At 35.8% G+C, this 21779-nt stretch overlaps 1 protein-coding gene across 1 annotated transcript in view; it reads right to left on the bottom strand.

Annotated features, from left to right (window-relative positions):
• The window catches only part of LOC150097115 (uncharacterized), a 242470-nt gene that overhangs the window by 168145 nt on the left and 52546 nt on the right, over positions 1-21779 (bottom strand). Inside the window, exons 5-6 of the mRNA XM_090407473.1 lie at positions 20554-20687; positions 6355-6420 (exon numbers count right to left, since the gene is read on the bottom strand). Coding sequence (XP_090263599.1) covers positions 6355-6420; positions 20554-20687 — 200 coding nt within the window. The remainder of the gene's footprint in view (positions 1-6354; positions 6421-20553; positions 20688-21779) is intronic.

Here is a 21779-nt window from a genome sequence, read left to right as displayed (position 1 = left end):
TATTTGAGTTGTAAGTTGGCAGTTAGAATAAAAGGATGTACAGGAAGATGGTTTAATGTTAAATTTGGTGTGAGACAAGTATGTACATTATCCCCTCTCTTATTCATTATCTATATGGATCACATTATGAAGGAAAGTGGTATTAAACATGATATCAAAATTGGAGATGTTAATGTCAGCTCTTTGCTTTATGCGTACGATGTTATACTTCTAAATAAATCCACTACAAGTCTGCAAGATTCTCTGACTAAATTGAATAACTGTTGTAAAAGATATGCTATGAAGGTCAGCAACAAAAAGACAAAGACAATGAAAATAGGCAGAATCATTGAAAATGTCAATTGCTTTGTGAATGGAGAACCTGTGGAACAAGTAAAACATTTCAGCTACTTACGCATAATTTTTAGTGAAGATGGTAAATTAAATATGGAAATAGACAACAGAATCAACAAAGCCAGTATGGTAGGGAGTCAATTGAATAAATTCATATGGAATAATAAAAAAAAATTGTCGCAACACTAAATTAGCTTTATACAAGACAGGTGTTCAAACCAGTTTTAACTTATGGATCTGAGAGCTGGGTGAGAAGTAAAACACTTTACCAAAGACTAGAGACCTCATATATGAGTTCTGGGAAAAATCATTTTTAATATGATATTGCCATCAATGGCAATATCATATTAAAAATGATGATATTAGGAAATAACTTAACATTGTTAGCATCCAGGAATGTGTTAGGAGAGCTAATCTCAGGTAGTATGGTCACTTAAACAGAATGCAAGAGGAAAGATTAGCAAAACAAGCCTTCTCTGCCAGGTTGGCCAGAAAAAGACCCAGAGGAAGACCAAGATATAAGTGGATTGATACAGTAAAAATTGCCTTAGAAGATAGAAATATAAGATATGATAATGTTGAAGTCTTGACAGGTAACAGATTGATTTGGAGGATAATTGTAAATAGGAAGTTAGTAATGATGTAAGTTTTTCATGTAGTACTATCATATCCTGAACACCCCTTGAGAGTACATGTCAGGAATTTGATGATGATGATGATGAGATGTTATCTATTATTATAATATTTATTATTATATCTTATATATTCAATGCAATTTAAAATGACTAACATCAGTAACTGTTCGATTTGCTGTCAGCATAACGGACAGCAATACGATGACACATGGACTATCACATACTACTGGGGATATGCACATGTGTTGCTTGAGATGATAACTGTAAATCACAATTCAAGAGCAAAATATTACTGTATTAAATATTAATAAAAAAAAACAATAAAGAATTAACTTATTTGCTTTTCTTTTTTTTTAAAAATATACATTAGTAATTTTCAAATACAAAACTTCCAGTGGGTCACTCCAAATGTTTTTGCAAGTTACTCAGTGACCTGTGGGTTAGAGACTTCCAATCCCTGATGTATACTATACATAAAGTTCATAACAGGAATGGTTTTTTGGAGCTACAACATAATCTAACCCTTTCGATAATACTGAGATTTCATTACTGCATAAAGTATAGCCCAAAATATTAATGACAGTTCTTGAGGAGTCAATCTGGTTATTAACTGGCATATTCTGGTGATTCAATAAAGACTGAAATTTCTGCAGTTTCTTCAATACGATGGTGTTTAACTCTCATGAAAACTATTTTCTGCTGAGTCAAATGAAATCTTATAGATAGTATCAAATTCTTCAACAGATAAAAAATTGCATATTTCCATTGTAATAGAATCAATATTATGATTGATAAAATACTGCTGTTTTTTTCTTCAGAGATCTAATTAATTAATGGCTTGAGAAGAATGAAAAGCTTCTTTAATTTTGCAGCAAGTTGGAATTAACTGTGCTCTCCTGTAGCAATTCAAAAAAGTTATTATATTTATACATTTAGCTCTTTTCAACAGTTCTTTTCTTAATCTGGGTGTTTTCTTCAAAATACTCTCTCCATAAAGCATATGAATTGATTTAAAAACAAGACATAAGTAGAAGATATAATAATAAATAATTACAGAAATCACTTTTGTAAATAAATTATTGATTTCTGTAAAATTTTCAGCTGTTTCAAGGCCATTTTCAATACTCTACAGTAAGGAGATGAACATAAAAAGGAATGGCAATTAAACTGAAAGTGCTTGATATATGAACTATCGATTGTAGGAGGACAACTGCATCTCCATTAATAGATATCAAGGAATAAATTTAAATTTTAAAAAAAATTAAATAATAAAAAATATAAAATATTTTAAATTTAAATAATTAATTAAAATTTTATTAAACATATGAATGGTGAGTATTAGACCCAAGAATCAAATTTACACTAGAAGTAGAATATAACAACCATCTTCCTTTTCTGAATGTTCTTATTCTACACTAACCTAATGACACTCCAGTTCTGTATACAGAAAACTAACTCAAACTGGCAAATACATTAATGCTAACTCACATCCTTATCCATGTTAGAAATATGGCATAGTTAAATATTTAGTTGATAGAACTCATAAAATTTGTTCCTCCAATTTTCTTTTAAACTATCATCTCTAATGGTTATAAGACCAAATCTATTGATAAAATAATCAATAATTACGGCCCTCATCTTAATCCTCCTCAAGGAGTTTCTAGAATTTGTCTTCCATGTTAAAGGACTATCAGAAAAAAATAGCAAGCTTCTTTGCCAGACTGACCTATAAGTCTCTTTCCATTCGGTTCATAAGCTTCATTCCTTGTCTCTCCAAAAGACAAATATCCTCCTCTCTCTCCCTTATTCAGCTTGTGTTTGCAGTCTTATGTTATTACTGATAAACTGGTTGTTGCACACATTTTTGTCGTGAAGAACATCAAGAATATATTTCACTTAAAGAGCCCTATAAATCTGGTTTAGCAAGCATTGCCTTGTCTACAAAACATAGAATTCAGTGGAATAGTAGATGAGTAGATATCCTCCTGCATAGTCGATAGCACACATAATATCACATACTTTCAGTTTAATTGTTCAGTTTTATGTTTATCTATTCTTACTGTAGTGTAGTGCAATTTTGTGAGCCATAAATTCTATGGAAATATATAATTCATTTACGTGACTTCCATAATTGTTTATTATTATAATGTCTTCCATCTAAGTCTCGATTTTTAAATTAAAACTTTCTTACAGTCTAGATTTTTGAACAAGATAACATTTCTCTTCTGGGAATAACTCTAACTGACAGTCTTTTTTGAATGGCATATACATACATATATTAAAAGTATTTCATCAGAAATTAGGTTTCCTCTTTCACTTGAGAATATCTAAGAGATATGTAGCAACCACATGCAAATTACAGATTTCAAATCACAAATTCATCTATCCACTGAGTACTAATATGGCATTTGGCATAGTGTTCCTAAAAATTTGTCACTTAATAGAAAACAGAGCAATTAGATGGATTAATGATCGATCTCTCAATAATTCAGCACAGATTTCTCATGCACAGCTACTGCTACTTGAACTTTCTACAGATGATCACTGTTCAGACTTAGCACCGGTAATTCCCCCCCCACCCACTTTAAAACCTTTAAATCCATCAAAAGACATATAACAGCTATTCAACACCTTCAGAGAAACTATTCAAACTTACAGAATAACTTGATACAGATGCTTATGTGATGCTGATCATCACTAACAGAAAAAAGTAATAGAATAAATTTTCCTGTGGAAATCCAAACTTAACATTCCTCACCCCCCCATCATCTTTGTTCATTCTTTTTTACTGTTGTCAAACAGTCTATTCTTTTATGTGATTCTGCGAAGAGTATATTTGCAGGTTTTCAAATGTGAAGCACCCTGCTATTTCTCGGTGTATATGTCATGCCTTACTGTCCTTTATAAATCTTATCTATAGTTCTTTAGTCTTTTGATTAATTGTTCTGCTGTTCCAGTTCCAGCTGCTAATTTACGGTGCTTAGTCTTAGTTAGAGCCGAAAATTTGTCAGATACCGTTCTTTCTGACGGATCACGTGTATTATTCTTGCAGACAAAGAGAATGCCCTGGGCGAGAGCCAAATTCTTCTATTGTTGCAGTTCTGGAGTTAGCTCCTTTTCGGAATCAAGAAAAATTTATTTATTAATACAGCTGCACCATCTTGATTCCTATACAAAAAGGATATTTCTGTCAGAGAGTTAACACGCAGATAATCACAAGGCATTAGAATCTATTATTTAATACACTCTATTAGTTCCTTCCGTAATCAGCAGTCATAACCAAATCCCCTTCTCCCCCTGCACTTGAATCTACACATGTTCTAATTTTAGCAAGTGGTACATTGGCGTGAGAAATCAGGCAAGTTTCTTAGGTATAGAAAACAAAACATTTATTTTACACTAAAGTATTGTACACAGAGATCCAAACTGTGCTTTAGACATATAATGTCTTGTTCATGAAAGAAAATCTCAAAGGTTCTCAGACAATCTGTCTAATTATAACTAAATAGTCACTTAAAATATTCTCAACAGATCAATTAATCTAATTCTCGTTAACTTATCACAGTTATATAAGTGAACAACCTTTCAATTCCCCAGACTAGACTACAATATACCAAAATTCTATCATGGGCATAATTTGGTAACAATGAACTTCTAAAAATACAACATTTAGCCACAAAGTAAAACACTATAGTCCAGACAGTTATAAAAAAGTCCTATCACATATACAATTAGCACTTTGACTCGCTCTAGTCCTGCTCTCAGTACTAAAGACAATAAAAGTTTCTACGTTACCAACCACGTGGGCTTAACATCAATCTTTGCTGATTCCCTTCGGTTAGGTTCCTAGATCTGCTATCTGTAATTTCCTCCAACTTCCTACCACTAGTGATTACGATCACGAACCACAACTGTTCCTATAACTTTAGCAACACCGCTTCAACAGATAGGCACGTACGACTCTGAACACAGCCGCGGTCTCCGCTGGCTGTGCCACTGCTATGCTTGAAACGGATCGCTACCTCACTTTTGTAGCCATCATTGACCATCCTCCTAGTCGTCACCATGAACTGCTTCCATCGGAACCCACAGCTGAGGGAGAGAGACACCACGAAGAACAGAGGAGAGAGAGAGAGAGAGAGAGCTATTTTCGCTGCCAAATCCTTATATATCCCCTTGTCCACTCTCCCAACTACATCACTGATTGCTCGCGACACCTAATTCTTTTTTGCACACTCCCCTACGTTTCTCCCCGAAATGCTCCCCATCATGTGGGTGCCACACACGTGTCTCGGACTTCGCATTGCGATGCCTCGGAGTTATGTGCAAAAGCCGATTAGGCTAGAGTGGACTTGGCTTAAACTTTTTTCTTCTAAAGTAACTTTCACTAAGACCTTTTAGACTCTGGTATGTTATTTATAAGACAGTTTACAATTTATCACTTAATAAAATTCTGTTAAAAAATATTAATACATTAAAGCTTTCACTTACACCTATGTACAAGCATTTCATTTTTGTAGATATTTTAGATCCTAGTTAAATCCTGAATGAAATGCTCAATAACAAATTGAACCTTTCATTCCAGAGTTAACAACCCTAAGTGAATAAGATAATATAAGCATCACACGACAGACTGTTAAATAGTAGATTTCTGACTAGATTTAGGCAATGACAAGTCATATTCCCCAATGTGTGGTAATATCAGTTATAACCTCTTCAGTACAACAAAAAAGTCTAAAACCTCACACATAATTGCTCAAAGTAAAATAGTGATTTTACTAAGATAAAGTGAATTTATTTTCAAAGCATATGACAGCAGAATAAGAATTTCACAGAAGCTGCACAAACAATCAAGTAGGGGAGGGGATAAAATATAATTTTAGTGGCAAGAACTAAATATTTGAATTCTCTTAAACTCCCCATATGCTGCTGTTATTGAGATTATGGCCGAAACAACTAAAACTATGATGTATATCATGGCTATTAGTTGAATTTATTCTTCTAGCTGATAGGCCTGTTTTTACGAGTTTCTGGGAGGAAAAACTTTGCTACTTCCCCATATGAGACTAGCTAACTCACCTTCAGTTGAAAAGTCCTTATAATTTTTGGTTGGAAAGACTAAAGGGCACTACTGATACTAATTGAGCTGTGGTGGATCCCCCATACCCAGCAGCCATGATGTGTTCAGCCCCATGCTTTGCATGGATATGGGTGCATCTCAATAACATTGAAATAACATGAATACAAAGTTTAATGTGGATGATATATATCATTCACTGGTTTGGTAGTTAAAGAAATTTTGATAACAAAATCAGCTGATTTTCACACAATAAGTTTAAGTGAACCTCCTGAAGGCTTAATATTAATAATAATAATTCATACTTACAATTGGACCATCTCCTCTTTTCAATTTTGGCTGATGTTTAATATGTACAATTCCAGGAAGAAGATACTTTAAAAGAAAAATACATGTATATAATAAAAAAAAAAAAAAAACAGTAGTTATGTGAAAAGCAAGACAAGAACTTAATTTATCACAGTGATTCAAAAATATATGAAATTCTACAAATAGAACACAACTATGGTTTCATTTTCTTGACTATTTTTTCCTTCCCATTCTCAGAAATTAAAACCAGTTGTAAAATTTCTAGAAACATAAAATAATAGCTGGTTTATTAGTGAAAACTAAGTTTTCACAAATAATACCGTCCAACAGTGTGGTCCGTTTCTACAAACTGGGCTTTAGTAGACACTGCTGCAAGACCTTTTATAGCTGGTAGAAATGTCCAACAGGAGCTCTAGTTGATAGGTGACTTTCATCACTTGGCAAAATACCATGACTTTAATGGATAACACATAGCAAGATTACCAACCAGATAACAAATGATCTTGCTGTCCTTTACTCTGCTAGAACACACTGGAAAGAAGTCAGAGTAAAGCAGTATTGGGATGGGGGAGGGCCTTCAAGAAAATGCCATGAACAGAAGACTGCTTAGTGCTCTTTGTGGAAAGATATGTTGGTGAATCTTTAAACAATTCTTTCCCACATCATCAACTACCCTTGACAACTACCCTTGTCAGTACCCTTGACCATTTTGTTTAATTTGAGTCTCGGGTCTGGGTTAGTCCCGAGCGGGTGGAAAGAGGGGAAAATAGTTCCACTGCATAAAGGTGGTTCCAAGACTGCTGTTGTAAATTACCGACCGATTAGCATATCAGGAATCATTATCAAGGTCTTAGAGAAAATAGTCAAGAGGAAAATACAAGATTGGATAGAAGAAAATGGGATACTGTATCGGGGACAGCATGGTTTTGTGAAGGGTAGGTCATGCCTCAGTAACTTGCTCACGTATTATAACACAGTGACGGCTGAACTGGATAAGGGTAATGGGTTTACGGTGATTCTACTGGACCTTGCCAAGGCCTTTGACAGGATTCCACATGGAATTCTAATCAGTAAATTGCAGCATATGGGAATGGACATAGGGTTGGTGAGATGGATAGGAGGGTGGTTGACGGAGAGATATCAGAGAGTGGTTTACTCGGGAGTAGAGTCCACAAGACGGCCTGTGACTAGTGGTGTGCCACAAGGATCTGTTCTTGGACCACTGCTGTTTAATTTGTTCATAAATGATATAGGAAATGATCTGAGAGGAACAGTTCATTTGTTTGCAGATGATGCGAAGTTGGGTAGGGCAATAGTGAATGCAGATGACGTCAAAATTTTGCAGGATGATTTGGATAGATTGGAGGTCTGGGCTAAGGAGAATGGATGTCAGTTTAATGTGGCAAAATGTAAGGTTATGCATTTTGGGGTGAAAAGATTGGCGGCAGTTTACTACATTGGTGGAACCGTGCTCCAGGAAATTGATGAGGCACGAGATTTAGGAGTGTTGGTGGATAAGGAATTGAAATTTAGGGGACACATTGCAAAAGTGACCAAAACAGCTCATCAAATCACTTGGTTGCTGAAGAATACGTTGACAAGCAGAGACAAGCAGGTTATTGTTCCTCTCTATCGAGCCTTGATAAGACCCCATCTAGACTACTGTGCTCAGATTTGGTCACCTAGGTTTCTTCTTGATGGGGAGGAGGTGGAGAGGATCCAGAGGCGAGTGACCAAGATGATAGCAGGTCTGTGGAATGAACCGTATGAGAACAGGTTGAGGATTTGTGGGTTGCAAAAATTGGTTGATAGGCGGAAGAGGGGAGATATGATTGAGACATTCAAATTACTGAAGGGTTTCTATAAAATTAATTCAGAAGATATTTTTGAGAACAGGGCTGGTTGTGGGAGGACTAGGGGACATCCATGGAAACTGGGCAAAAGTGTGGTTAGTAAAGGTGTTAGAGCTGGGTTCTTTACTTTTAGAGTAGTGAATGAGTGGAATGCGCTCCCTGAGTCTGTAGTGGATGCTGTGACAGTGAATGAGTTTAAGGCGAGGTATGATAGATACTGTATGAATGTCAGATAGTTGTGATGAATATGATTTGGGGCCTCCCTCGATGAGTCTAATGACTCCCTGGAGTTGCCCGTAATAATAGTAATAATAGTAACTATGATCAACAATTCTTTCCACATCATCAACTGTGGATCAGGAAGAAAAATCTTCCACAAAAACAATACCAAAAATAACAGAAAGCAACATAAATCAATTAAAAAACAAGCACTTCCATAATCACTTCAACATTTGCAGCCTTAACAGAAACATCAACAATCATGATCCATCATTTAATAGAACATCAGATTTAGCCTCAAACAACTACTTTTCATCTCAAAACTGTATATCTCCCGTTACAAGGATGGTTCCCATGCATTAATCAGACCTGGCATTCCATATCAGAGAATGTAAAGCACTGAAACACCTGTTTCAATGGCTCTGACTCAAAAATTTCTTTACTGTCTCTACTCTCAAAATTCTGATAGCCACTCTTATTTCTGATCATTTATACCTCAAGCTTGATTTTCTGCAGTCAAAATAAACACTCAGTTCACTTCTTTAAAGGGATTTCAATAACTACAACTCTAGCTGGCTTTCCTTCTCCAATTCCACTGATCATATTGGAATAAACTCTGTTTATTTGAGTTTGTTTATAAAATCTGTTTTATAAAATCAACTGAGAGCAATACTGATCAAGTATCAAAAGCAAGATGGCAACAGTTTGGTCTGTACGTGAGTTAAATTTTGATTTTAGTCATTTTGTGAAATGTGAGGTGTGCTACATGTATACATTGTGTCAATAAATTATGGATTTTTAAGGTAGATAGAAGTAGAATGTGTGTGAAGTGTGATTTGAATGCTGAGCTGAAGGGAAATAACATATCGGTGAATAAGGGTAATAGTAGCGAGAATGCAATGGGAAGAATGAGTGCTCACCTGATAATGAAGAGAAATACTGTAAAAGAGCAGCAAATGAGTAGTAAGAAAGTTATAAAAAAAAGTGAATGAGTGATCTGTTAAGAGAATCAATAAATAGTATCATGAATGACATAAGCAATAGAACCATAGTGCAAGTCAGGAAAGCGAATGTAGTGCAAATGTGGTGAATGACACGGTAGAGTGTAGTAAGGCAGAGGAAGATGTGAAAGACAGTGGAATGGTAGAAGAACAAATAAAGAATGGTAAAGAAGCTAGCATGAAAGATATGAACACAAGCGAGGAAATTAGAAAAGAACTGGTAAGGTTCAGGAATGAATTGAGGATTGAGGCATGTGAAGAGTGAGACAGAATGTTTATAGAAGAGATTGGTAGTTGGAGGTGGAAGAAGGAAGGTGCTAGTCGCAGATGAGTCAGAGATGAATGATTGCAGTAGAATGGTGGAAAGTGGTGTAGTGTTGTATGGGGACTCTAAGGTGAAAGATGAGAAAATGGAGCAGGTGACAAAAATATGTCTCAGAAAAGCAACGACAGGAAGCATGACTGAGACTATGGAAAGGAGAGGAAATGCAGAGGAATTAACTGTGCTAGTTGGAACAAACAATTTGCAAGGAAGTGTGAATGAGGAACATAAGCAAAAGTGGGAATATAAGCACAATTTTCAAGTGTTACTGGAAACAATCATGCAAAGGAGCAAGAGACAGAATTGTGAGTATGTTACTAAAGTATGACAGTAGAGAGCTGAGGAGAAGAGCTGTGATCATGAATGGTATGATGACCAGAATGTGCAGGAAGTGTGGACTTCTGTTTGTGGATGAATGGGATAAATTTGAAAGGTAGGAGAAAGATGTTTGCTACAGATGGTCTGCATTTGAGTGAAAGCAGTAGTGTTAGGTAGATTATTGATGAGAAGAAAAGAGCATGTAACCAGTCAGAGAAACAAAAACTAGATGGCAGGATTGTGAGTGTGAGATACCAGAAATGGTATGAAATAAGGACAAAGGAAGACAAGACACGGATGCAGGGATGGCTTCAATGGGACCAACAGAGTCAAATTACTTGAATGATGGGATAAAGAATTGTTGAAAGGAAAGGGGAAAGCTACTGTGCTTATACACCAATGCAAGAAGAATTAGGAATAAGGGTGCAGAGCTTGTGGCCTTGATATAGTCAGTCATCCCACAAATCACTGATGTCAGTAAGATATGGTTAACAGAGGATCACGAGAATAGAATGTGATAGTTACAGTATTTTTTGAAAAGACAGAAAAGATAAAACAGGAGGTGGAGTATTACTGATGATTTCGATACAATTGTGTCCTCTCAATATGGAACTTGAAGAGAGCAATAATGATAACAGCTTTGGGACTATTTGGTGCAAACTTGAGATTAGCAAAAATTTTAGATATTTAGTGGGATGTTCTATAGGTCAGAGAATTCAGACAGATAAGACGGACAAATCAGCGGAAGAGGATTTATATCCCAATGGTGAAATGTGCAGAAGAATCTTCAAAGGAGCAGACCTCTATAAACAACCCAGGCTCAGCTAGCTTTGGCTGTCAGTACCTGGTTAGGGCCCCTACCTAGAGTTACAAGGAAAATTAAAGGATTCAATCCTTTGAAAAAGGGAAGCAACTTTGTCAGTACTGACAAGGTTGACAGTAAAGCTTGTGATTAGAAAATTGCAGATGGCAATACAGTTTATTGTGTACATCTCTGTAATACTGCAGAGTAGAAAGCAAATGAAGAAACTACTGCTCTATTCTCTCTCCAGACTAACCACCATGGCAAGCAAATCTACACAAATGGTCCCGAGTTCCTGGCGTTCCTTAAATGGGACAGGAGTGCGAAGAATCTCCAGGCTCAAAATGGTGTGTTCATTAAAACTAGGAACCTGGAGTGTCAGAACCCTGTATGAAGCAGGTAAGCTAAGAAATGCTATCCAAGAAATTAAGAGACTTGAAATTGGGATTTTAGGAATGAGTGAATTTAGGTGGCCAGGATCAAGTAAAACTCAAGTTAATGACATGATAATGTATCACTCTGGAAGTAGTGAAAACAACCATCAAAACGGAGTTGGAATAATATTAAACAAAGATGTCAATAAGTCACTGTTGAGCTTCATCCCCTACTCAGATAGGATGATGTTATTAAAACTGAAAGGTCAACCACTAGACAATCTTATACAGATCTATGCCCCTACTGCTGACAAGAGTGATACCAAGATCAAAGAATTTTATAATCAATTAAAAGAACTAATGAAAAACACAAAAAAGAATGATATTAACATTGTCATTGGTGATTTCAATGCTAAAGTTGGGAAAGGTATAAGTGGAGATGTAGTTGACAAACATGAACTGGGAATAAGAAATGAGAGTGCCAACCATCTTATTCAATTCTGCCAGGAAGAGGAGCTAATATTCACAAACACATGGTTTAAGCTACCATCCCGAAGGCTGTATACATGGAGATGACCACAGGATAATAATGGGAATATAGTGAGAAACCCAATTGATTACTTGTTAATTAATCAATGATTAATTGAAAGGGGCTGCACTGCATAGTTCAGAAAGCCTGGACAGAGGGACGAATTCCCGATGATTGGAGTAGAGCTCTCATAGTACCCATATATAAAAAGGGAAATAAAACTAAATGTAAAACTGAAGGGGTGCTTAAGGGTCAAAGCTGTATAACTGAGAGGAGACCTCCACATAGCCTTTAAAGGAATGCGGAGAACCGACCAGGGCTTCTGACCTAATGTCCAATCCTCACCTTCTCGTGGTGCACCCTGTTGGGTATCTACTTTGATACTGAACGAACGAGGATGGGCTGGCAATTTGGGATTTAGCCGACCAAATTGTATTCTTATTGGTTAAACCAAAATAAAAAATGATGGTACAACATGACAAAATTTCATGCCGGCTGGGGCGTCGCCCGGTTAAACAAGGCCCCCGTTGTTTTCGCCAGGGAACCAGGGCGAACAGCGAAAAGTCAGCTACTGGAACAAATCTGAAAACAAACCCCAACTCAACATCACCAGAGTTAAAGATCGGTACTATCAACGTAAGAAGCCTGAATGGCAAAGAAATGGAGCTAGCTGAGGAATTAGATAAGTACCAGATCGACATAATAGGGGTGACTGAAACAAAAAAGACCAAAACTGGTGAGATCTTTCTGAGCAATAAATACAAAATGTTATATTCAGGCAATAACAATCAAGGAAAAGAAGGAGTAGCCATAGTATTCAACACAAAATACGAGGCTAATCTTCTTGAATGGCAGTCAGTCTCAAGTAGAGTAATGTGGGCAAATATGAGAATGGGGAACTGGACAATGAGACTTATTTGTGCCTATGGTCCCACAGAAGGTTCTACTAAGGTAGAAGTGGAGGAATTTTTTGAGGCTTTAGAAAAAGCAACTGACACAATGAAAAAGGAAAAGTTGGTCCTTGTTGGGGATCTAAATAGTAGAGTAGGAAATGATTGTGAGACATACAAAAATATTTTGGGAAAATTTGGAGAAAAGAGGAAAGCTAATAATAATGGCAAATATCTGTTGGATTTCTGCTCAGGACATGGACTGGTTATTACTAACACCATGTTCCAACATAAAAATGTGCACAAATTCACATGGAGAGAAGAGGCTAGGAATAAGAAAAGTCTCATTGACTATGTTATTGTTGATAGTGATGTTTTCTCCCTGGTGCAGGACACCAGAGTGTACAGAGGATTTGAAATTGGAAGTGATCACTATTTAGTCTTGAGCAGGATAAAATTGAATTTCATATTGAAAAGAATAACATGTAAGAAAGTTTTAAAGCGAATAAAAGTTGAGCAGCTCTCAGATGTAAACTGTAGACTAAAATACAGAAATATTATTGAAAAGAAAATGAAAGAGTTTGAGAACAGGAATCAAACCTTGGAGATTCAGTGGCAAACACTGAAGGAAACATTGATTGATTCTGCCAGAGAGGCATGTGGTGAGGTCGTGTGCAAAGATAAAAAAATCAGAACTCCCTGGTGGACACAGGAAGTTAAAGAGGCAGTGAAGGAAAAGAAGAAAGCATATCAAAAGTTCCTGGCAAATAAGTCAGCTTTTACTCTTACAGAATACAGAGACAAATGTAAGAAAGCTAAACAGTGTGTAAAACTAGCTAAACAAAAGTCATGGGAGGACTTTGGCAAGAATATAGAAAATAAATATCAAGAAGGTGGCAAAATATTCTGGAGGTTGTTGAAGAAGCTTAGGAATGGAGGAAAGAGTGCTGTAAAAGGAATTAGAGATGATAAAGGTGACATGAAAACGGGAGAAAAAGATATCCTTGAAGTATGGAGTAATTACTTTGAAAAACTGCTAAATGAAACAAGCAGTGATGACAGCACAGTGATAAAAAACACTGACCAGGCATGCAGTCAGGAATACATATCCATACTTGAAGTAGAAAAAGCCATCAAAGGCTTGAAATGTGGAAAGGCAGCAGGCAGGAGTAGATGATATTCGACCAGAAATGCTGAAGTATGGTGGTATAAGAGTCTTACAGTGGCTGCACTGCATGGTTCAGAAAGCCTGGACAGAGGGACGAATTCCCGATGATTGGAGTAGAGCTCTCATAGTACCCATATATAAAAAGGGAAATAAAACTGAATGTGAGAATTACAGAGGTATTTCCCTACTGAGTGTTCCTGGCAAGATCTATGCAAGTATACTTGAGAAACGGTTGAGAAGAATTGTGGAAGAAAAGCTTGGTGAAGAACAAGCTGGATTCAGGCCAAATAGAGGCTGTCAGGATCAGATTTTCACTTTATGACAGATAGTTGAGAAATCAACAGAATATAACAAAAATCTGTATTTAAGTTTTGTAGATCTGGAAAAGGCATATGACAATATGCCAAGAGAGAAGCTATTCAATACGCTGCAGTTATATGGTGTCAATGGGGCATTATATCAAGCAATACTTAGTCTTTATTTGACTTGTGAGTCAGCAGTTAGAATTGAAGGAAGTACAGGAAGATGGTTTAATGTTAAATCTGGTGTGAGACAAGGATGTACATTATCCCCTCTGTTATTCATTATCTATATGGATCACATTATGAAGGAATGTGGTATTAAACCTGATATCAAAATTGGAGATGTTAATGTCAGCTCTTTGCTTTATGCGGATGATGTTATACTTCTAAATAATTCCGCTACAAGTCTGCAAGATTCTCTGACTAAATTGAATAGCTGTTGTAATAGATATGGTATGAAGGTCAGCAATAAAAAGACAAAGACAATGAAAATAGGCAGAATCACTGAAAATGTCAACTGTGTTGTGAATGGAGAACCTGTGGAACAAGTAAAACATTTCAGCTACTTAGGCACAATTTTTACTGAAGATGGTAAACTAAATATAGAAATAGACAACAGAATCAGCAGAGCTGGTATCGTGGAAAGTCAATTGAATAAATTCATATGGAATAAGAAAGAAATTAGTCGGAACACTAAATTAGCTGTATACAAGACTGTGTTCAAACCAATTTTAACTTATGGATCTGAGAGCTGGCTCAGAAGTAAAACACTTGACCAAAGACTAGAGACGTGAACAGATGGCATCAATGGCAATATCATATTAAAAATGAGGATATTAGGAAAGAACTTGACATTGTCAGCATCCAGGAATGCGTTAGCAGAGCTAATCTCAGATGGTATGGTCACTTAAATAGAATGGGAGAGGAAAGATTAGCAAAACAAGTGTTCTCTGCCAGGGTGGCAGCAAAACGACCCAGAGGAAGACCAAGATATAGGTGGATTGATACGGTACAAAGTGCCTTAGACGATAGAAATATAAGATCTGATAATGTTGGAGTCTTGACAAGTAATAGACTGATTTGGAGGAAAATTGTAGATAGGAAGTTAGTAACGATGTAATTTTTTCATGTAGTACTGTCATATCCTGTACACCCCTTGAGGGTACATGGCAGGAATTTGATGATGATGATGATGATAATCAATGATTTCGAAGCTCTATAAAGAGTACAAAAACCTATCCTAGTGCAGATATTGCTTCTGATCATAACCTACTGGTAGCAGAGTTATAACTTAGACTGAAAGCTATACTTAAGAAACATCAAAAAAAAAAGGTTTGATTTAGGAAAATTAAAAAACACAGAGATAAGAAACAAATTGAGTGAAGATCTGAATCAAGAGCTAGCACTTATCAAGAATGATGACATCATGAGGGCTGATGAATCATCGGACAAATTAAAATCTATCCTCATAGAGAAATGTACCAATACCTTGTGTCCTGATAGAGCAGCAAAAAAGAAAGATTGCTGATGAAATTCTTTCTCCCATGGATCAACGCAGATCATATAAAAATCATAGTCCAACAAAATATAAAGAGGTTCAGAAAATTATTAAACGCAAGATCAAAGAAGCAAAAGAAATCTGGATAAAATCAAAATGTAAAGAAATAGAAATTCTACAGAAAAGCATGACAATTTTAATCTACACAAAAAGCTGCAAGAGGCCGCAGGTATATTTAAGAAAAAGCAATTCTGTATCCTTCGAAACAAAAAAGGGAGAAATAATATCCGAAAAGGATGACAAAATACAAGAATGGGTGAAATACATAGAACTCTTTACTGATAACAGACAGAACCCAGAAAATACTTATGGAAGGTCCATGCATTCTAAGATTAGAGATAGAATGTGCACTAAACTCAGCTAAAAATGGTAAAGTCTTGGGCCCAGATAGAATACCAGCAGAAATAGTGAAGTTATTAGAAGGTGACATCATTAATATATTAGTAAAGCTATTTAATAAGATCTACGAGGCATAATCCCTTAAGACTAGTCACAGTCGACCTTCATCATGCGACCTAAAAAAGCAAATGTAAAAACTTGTAATGACTATAGAATGATCAGCCTAATGAGTCACGTTCTCAAAATGTTTCTGAAAATAATTCAAAAAAGAATATATAGAAAATGTGAAGACACCATCAGTGATACCTAATTCGGCTTGAGAAACGGTTTGGGAACAAGAGAGGCTCTTTTCTATTCTCAGATCTTATTCCAAAAATGTATTGACCAAAACAATAATAATTTGCTTCATTGACTTCAAGAAAGCATTTGACAAAGTCCAACATGCTAAAACGATTGCACTATTAAAAAGAATTGGATAAGATGGTAAAGACATCAGGATCATTGAAAACTTATATTGGAACCAAAAGGCATTTGTTCAAGTTGATGACATTATTACAGACTCCGTTAACATCAAACGAGGATGTGTGCTGTCACCTCTTCTTTTTAACATATACTCAGAAGCCATATTTCAAAATGTCTTGAAAGGAAGGGATTAATGTAAATGGTGAAATCATCAGTAACATCCAATATGCTGATGACACAGCTCTCCTGGCTGACAATATTCAGGATCTTCAAAATCTTCTGGAACTAGTGAATGAAGAGAATAAAAACATGGGATTAAAAATAAATATCACCAAACTAAATTCATGGTCATAAGCAAAAAACCAATTCTTAATTCAGTACTTTCTTTAAATGGAAAACAAATAGAAAGAGTGGCAAAGTTTTAAATATCTTGGATGCTGGTTAAATGAAGATTGCAATCCAGAAATAGAAATAAAAGTTAGAATTGAAATGGCAAGAAAAAATTTCCTCTTGATGAAATCAACACTGTGTAACCACAGTTTAAATTTAGAACTTAGAGTATGCATAGTTAAATGCTATGTATGGTCTGTACTGCTGTACAGTGCAGAACCTTGAAGACAACATCAATAAAAAGACTTGAAGCCTTTGAGATGTGGTTATACAGACGAATGTTAAAAATCCCACAGACAGCAAAAATGTCCAATCAGGAAATACTGAAACAAATGGGGAAATCATGTGAACTTTTAGATATCATAAAAAGAAAGAAAATTGCATATCTTGGTCACCTACTTCAAATAATCCCATGGACAGCAAAAATGTCCAATCAGGAAATACTGAAACAAATGAGGAAATCACATAAACTTTTAGATATCATAAAAAGAAGGAAAATTGCATATCTTGGTAACCTACTTCATAATGAAAAATATAAGATACTTCAATTGATTATAAGAGGGAAGATAAATGGAAGAAGAGGACAAGGAAGACAAAGAAAATCTTGGCTGGCAGACATCAGGCAAGTGACTGGCATGAATTCTGAGAGACTGCCCAGAGTGGCCAAGAATCGCTCAAAATTTGCCAAGGTGGTCACCAACCTCCAATAGGAGATAGCACTCAAAGAAGAAGAGTAATGATATTGAATTCACTGGGCTATTTAGGGATAGTTATTTTATGGATATCAAAATAAATGGGGAAAAATTGAATCAAGTAAAGACATTTAAATATCTAGGAAGTGTGATTAGCAGTGATGGAGGTAAAAGTGACATAAAAACAAGAATAGTGATGGAATGAGATGCCTTTAATAGAAAATGGAATTTATTCAGAAGTAAAATGGATAGAAACCTAAAGAAAAGACTAATAAAATGTTATGTGTGGAGTGTTGCCCTCTATGCAGCTGAAACTTGGACATTGAAGAAAGAAGAAATTAAGATTTTGGAAAGATATGGATTTGGAGAAGGATGGAAAAAATCAAATGTACAGATAAAATAACTAAGGAAGAGGTCTTAAAAAGAGTAGAAGAAGAAAGAAGTATGTTAAGGAGGATAAAAAGAAGAAAGAAAAACTGGATCAGACATATTCTGAGAGGGAATGGAATCATCAGAGATGCCATCGAAGGAAAAATAGACGGAAAAAGACCCAGAGGAAAAGTAAGGAAAACAATGCTAGATGACATGCTGAATGGAGATAAGTACACAACCTTGAAAGAGAATGCTCAGAACAGAAGAGAGTGGAAGAAAAGTTTTTGCTACCAAGAGAAGAACCTGCTCAATTGCAGAATACTCAAGAAGAGATCTTATGCAGCATGTAGCGACACATGAATTCAAGTGTTAGATGAAATAATATCGTCTCATACAGTGATAAGAGAAGATGTCATCATGATTCAACCAGTTCGGGAAATGATCGTGTGGGTTTTACATGGTGAATGTCTAGGGAGGAATAAGCTTCATGGAGCAAGAGAAAAATGTGTGGAACAGGGGACTATGAAAGGGAAAGAAATCAGTAACACCTAGGTTTTGGTCCAGATCAATTATTATTGCACTGTCAGATTGTATTTTTAAGGTTCAGAGGATAAACAAAGTAGGAGTGAAATGGATGAATCATGGAATTATGCAGGAGCTTCTTAGAAAGAAGATGTTATGGAGGAGATATAAAGAACAGGGTAGTCTTCAGCAGCATAAGGAGCATAAGGTGCAAGCTAGGACAGTGGTGAGTACAGTAAGGAAATAGAAATTTGCAAATGAAAAGGGACTGGCCGAGACAGTAAAGCAAAATTTGCCAGTAAAAAAAATGGTGAATATGGAAGACTGAATTTAGTTGCTGGAGATGGAACATGAATCACATTTGCTGAAGATAAAGTGGAAATGCTCAATGAGTGTTTTGTTAGTGTATTTCATGTGGGGAGGGGGACCTAAGAGTGGTACTGAATAGCAATAGGATGGAGGACAGAAGACTAACAGTTCAAGAATGGGAAGTCTTCAGAATAGCTGGAAGTTCATAATTATTGCAGTATACTATATTATATAAACTAGAATATATACAGTGAACTACATATAAACTAGAATATCCACAGTAAACTACATATAAACTGAAATATCTGCAGTAAGATATACATACAGGGCTGTACCTATACTTTTCCCAAGATGGGAGGGGACCTGAGACAACACTAGAGTGCTCTATCCCCCCCCTATTGTTTGGGACCCTTAAATTAGCCTTAATTTTTCAGCCCCCCCCCACACACACACCTAGAGCCTCATGCTCTTGTGCCTAAGTACAGCCTTGGACATATACAGGGTGTTCGGGATAAATTTGACATATTTATAATTAATTATATTTTTCCGTAAGTTACATGTATTAACACACACTTCTCTTCATTTAAAAGTTTGGACCCTTCTTCATTCATATACAAGATGTCAGAAAGGATGGATAGCTGGAACCCACCTGAATCATGGAAGAGAATAACTTGTATCATGATGATTCGTGCCCGCCATCAAAATAAGGATATTACGACTGCTGCCCAATGCTCCCTGAATACAGTAAAAACAATCAGGCATGAACTAGAGACTTGCAATGGTGACTACGAGGATGTAGCAAGAAGAAAGATCCCTAGCAGACGATCTGATTGCGTTCGTACAGCAGAATTCCTCGCAAATCTGCAGGAACAGGTGTTGAAGAACCCTGGCATTGGAATTCGGGCTTTGTTCGTGGAGTTGCTAACTGTAGTCAAGCCCTGGATAACAAGGGTAGCCAATGGTAGGCCGTATGTATGGCAGCAGGATTCGGCCCCTTGCCACACCTCTGGGAAAAGTCAAAAATGGTTGTCTGAAAATTTCTACGACTTCACCAGTCCAAATGTTTGGCCTCCAAACTCCCCAGACCTTAACCCCATGGATTATTTTGTATGGGGCGCAGTTGAAAAAGACACCAATCGCCCTTCCAGTAATACAAAAGCCCAGTTAATGGATAAAATTAAAACAGTTTTTGCGGCCCTTCCCAGGGAGACTGTAGCATCAGCTTGTTCGAGGTTCCGAAGCAGAATTGAAGCTGTGATCGATGCTAATGGTGGTTATTTTGAGTAAATCTTGTTGATAGTATTGTAATTAACTCTGCCTGTAATGTTTTTTTGTCAATTCATTAAATTTAATAGATACAAAGAAGATTTTCTTTTTCCTTACGAAACTGTCAAATTTATCCCGAACACCCTGTATATATATATATATAAAGTGGAATATATTTATAAAGTATAATGTAATTGATAAATACAGTAGAAAATTAAAAATATAACTAAATGAGAGTTCCAAGATTTAGATACACACAATTAAGTTAGCCTGAGATATTTTGAAAGAACTTTTTTCAAAGCCATGAAAGTTTTTTTTAGCTTAAAAGAAAAGTGTACAACAAAGAATAAATAAATAAAAAATAACAATCATATAAACATAAAAAAATGACAATTTTTATGCTTATATAATTGCTGTTTTTCAATTTATTTTTAATATAAAAGTAGTGTATGACAAAGAATCATATAAATATAAAATTTATAATGAACAGGAACTATAAAATATAACTTACAGCCAGTGTCTTTCCAGATCCAGTCTGAGCAATGCCTACCATATTTCTTCCACTAAGGGCTATTGGCCATCCTTGACACTGAATTGGAGTAGGATGTTTATACTGCTGCTCATCAACAACTTCTGTGATATAATCTGTGATAAAAATGAGCATTTATGTTTATCTGTACACGATGCAAATTTACCATTGAAATTATAACATTTTGTATGACTTTTCTATTTAATTATAGGAAGTCTGTGGGATGTTTTTTTTTTGACCCAAAATGTTGACCAAATCCAGGGTTGTTCAACCTAGTAAATCAAATGTTAAATCTACCTGTTTAATTTAATTTTGATGGGAGTTTTGTTTTTCCAACTGCATTCAATAATTATTGACTAGTTTAAAAATTACAGTATGAAGAGCATGTCCAGCTAAGCTACCATCAGCACTGCATGTAAGAAGAGAGAGAAGACACAGAATACAAACACCCTACTACAAGGTTCTAGAAATCCAACTCACCACGGGCAAGTCTCTGTTTACACAGAGGCAACTGGTGAGTGAATTTTCTGCCTCATTCTAAATGCATTCAAAATATATTATTTTTTGCGCATAATTTACACTTTTTTTCGTAAAACATGTCGTTCACTGTAGAGTTATTTGATCATTGGTGGCTACCAATGAAATCATTACAGGAGTTTTATTTCCAGTCAGAAATAAAACTTCTGGATCCGAAACCCTTCATTCGAATATTACCACATTCTCTTTTAAAGAATCACCAAAACACTTGCAATTTTAGGTGCCAGTTTTCTCAAAAAAATTATAACGTAAGCCAATTATCTTAATTTTCTTCCTGTCTTTTATCTCCTTTAAGGTACAGACTTTATTTTTCTTTCTACATGAAAGACTGCTCATTTTTTTGTTGTAACTGAAAACTCAACCTACCATATCTTCTTCCCCCAACAGTTGTTCTGTCATTATTGTTGTAACATAACAAATGATAACTTAAATGTTTTTATTTCTATATGAAAAGACTTCATAAATATCTGCTTTTGAGTTCCAAAAATCTCATTTCTCTTACAATGCTATATAGGATTCCTTTCACTCCATGCACGCTTCACTATGCAACACACTTCCGGCATGTGTCATGAAGTGATAAAAATGAGCCACCATTATGTAAAATTGTTATGGCACTTTACTTGAAAACAGTAAATCTCGCACACTTGAACTGTAACTGTGCAAGAAAATAT

This window comes from Typopeltis vanoorti, chromosome 17 (genome assembly GCF_054136105.1).
Source record: "Typopeltis vanoorti isolate ZY-2024b chromosome 17, IOZ_Tvanoo_1.0, whole genome shotgun sequence".
Lineage (NCBI taxonomy): Eukaryota > Metazoa > Arthropoda > Arachnida > Uropygi > Thelyphonidae > Typopeltis > Typopeltis vanoorti.
The sequence above is the reverse complement of the archived record's forward strand: the minus strand, read 5'-3'. Positions and strand labels throughout refer to the sequence as shown.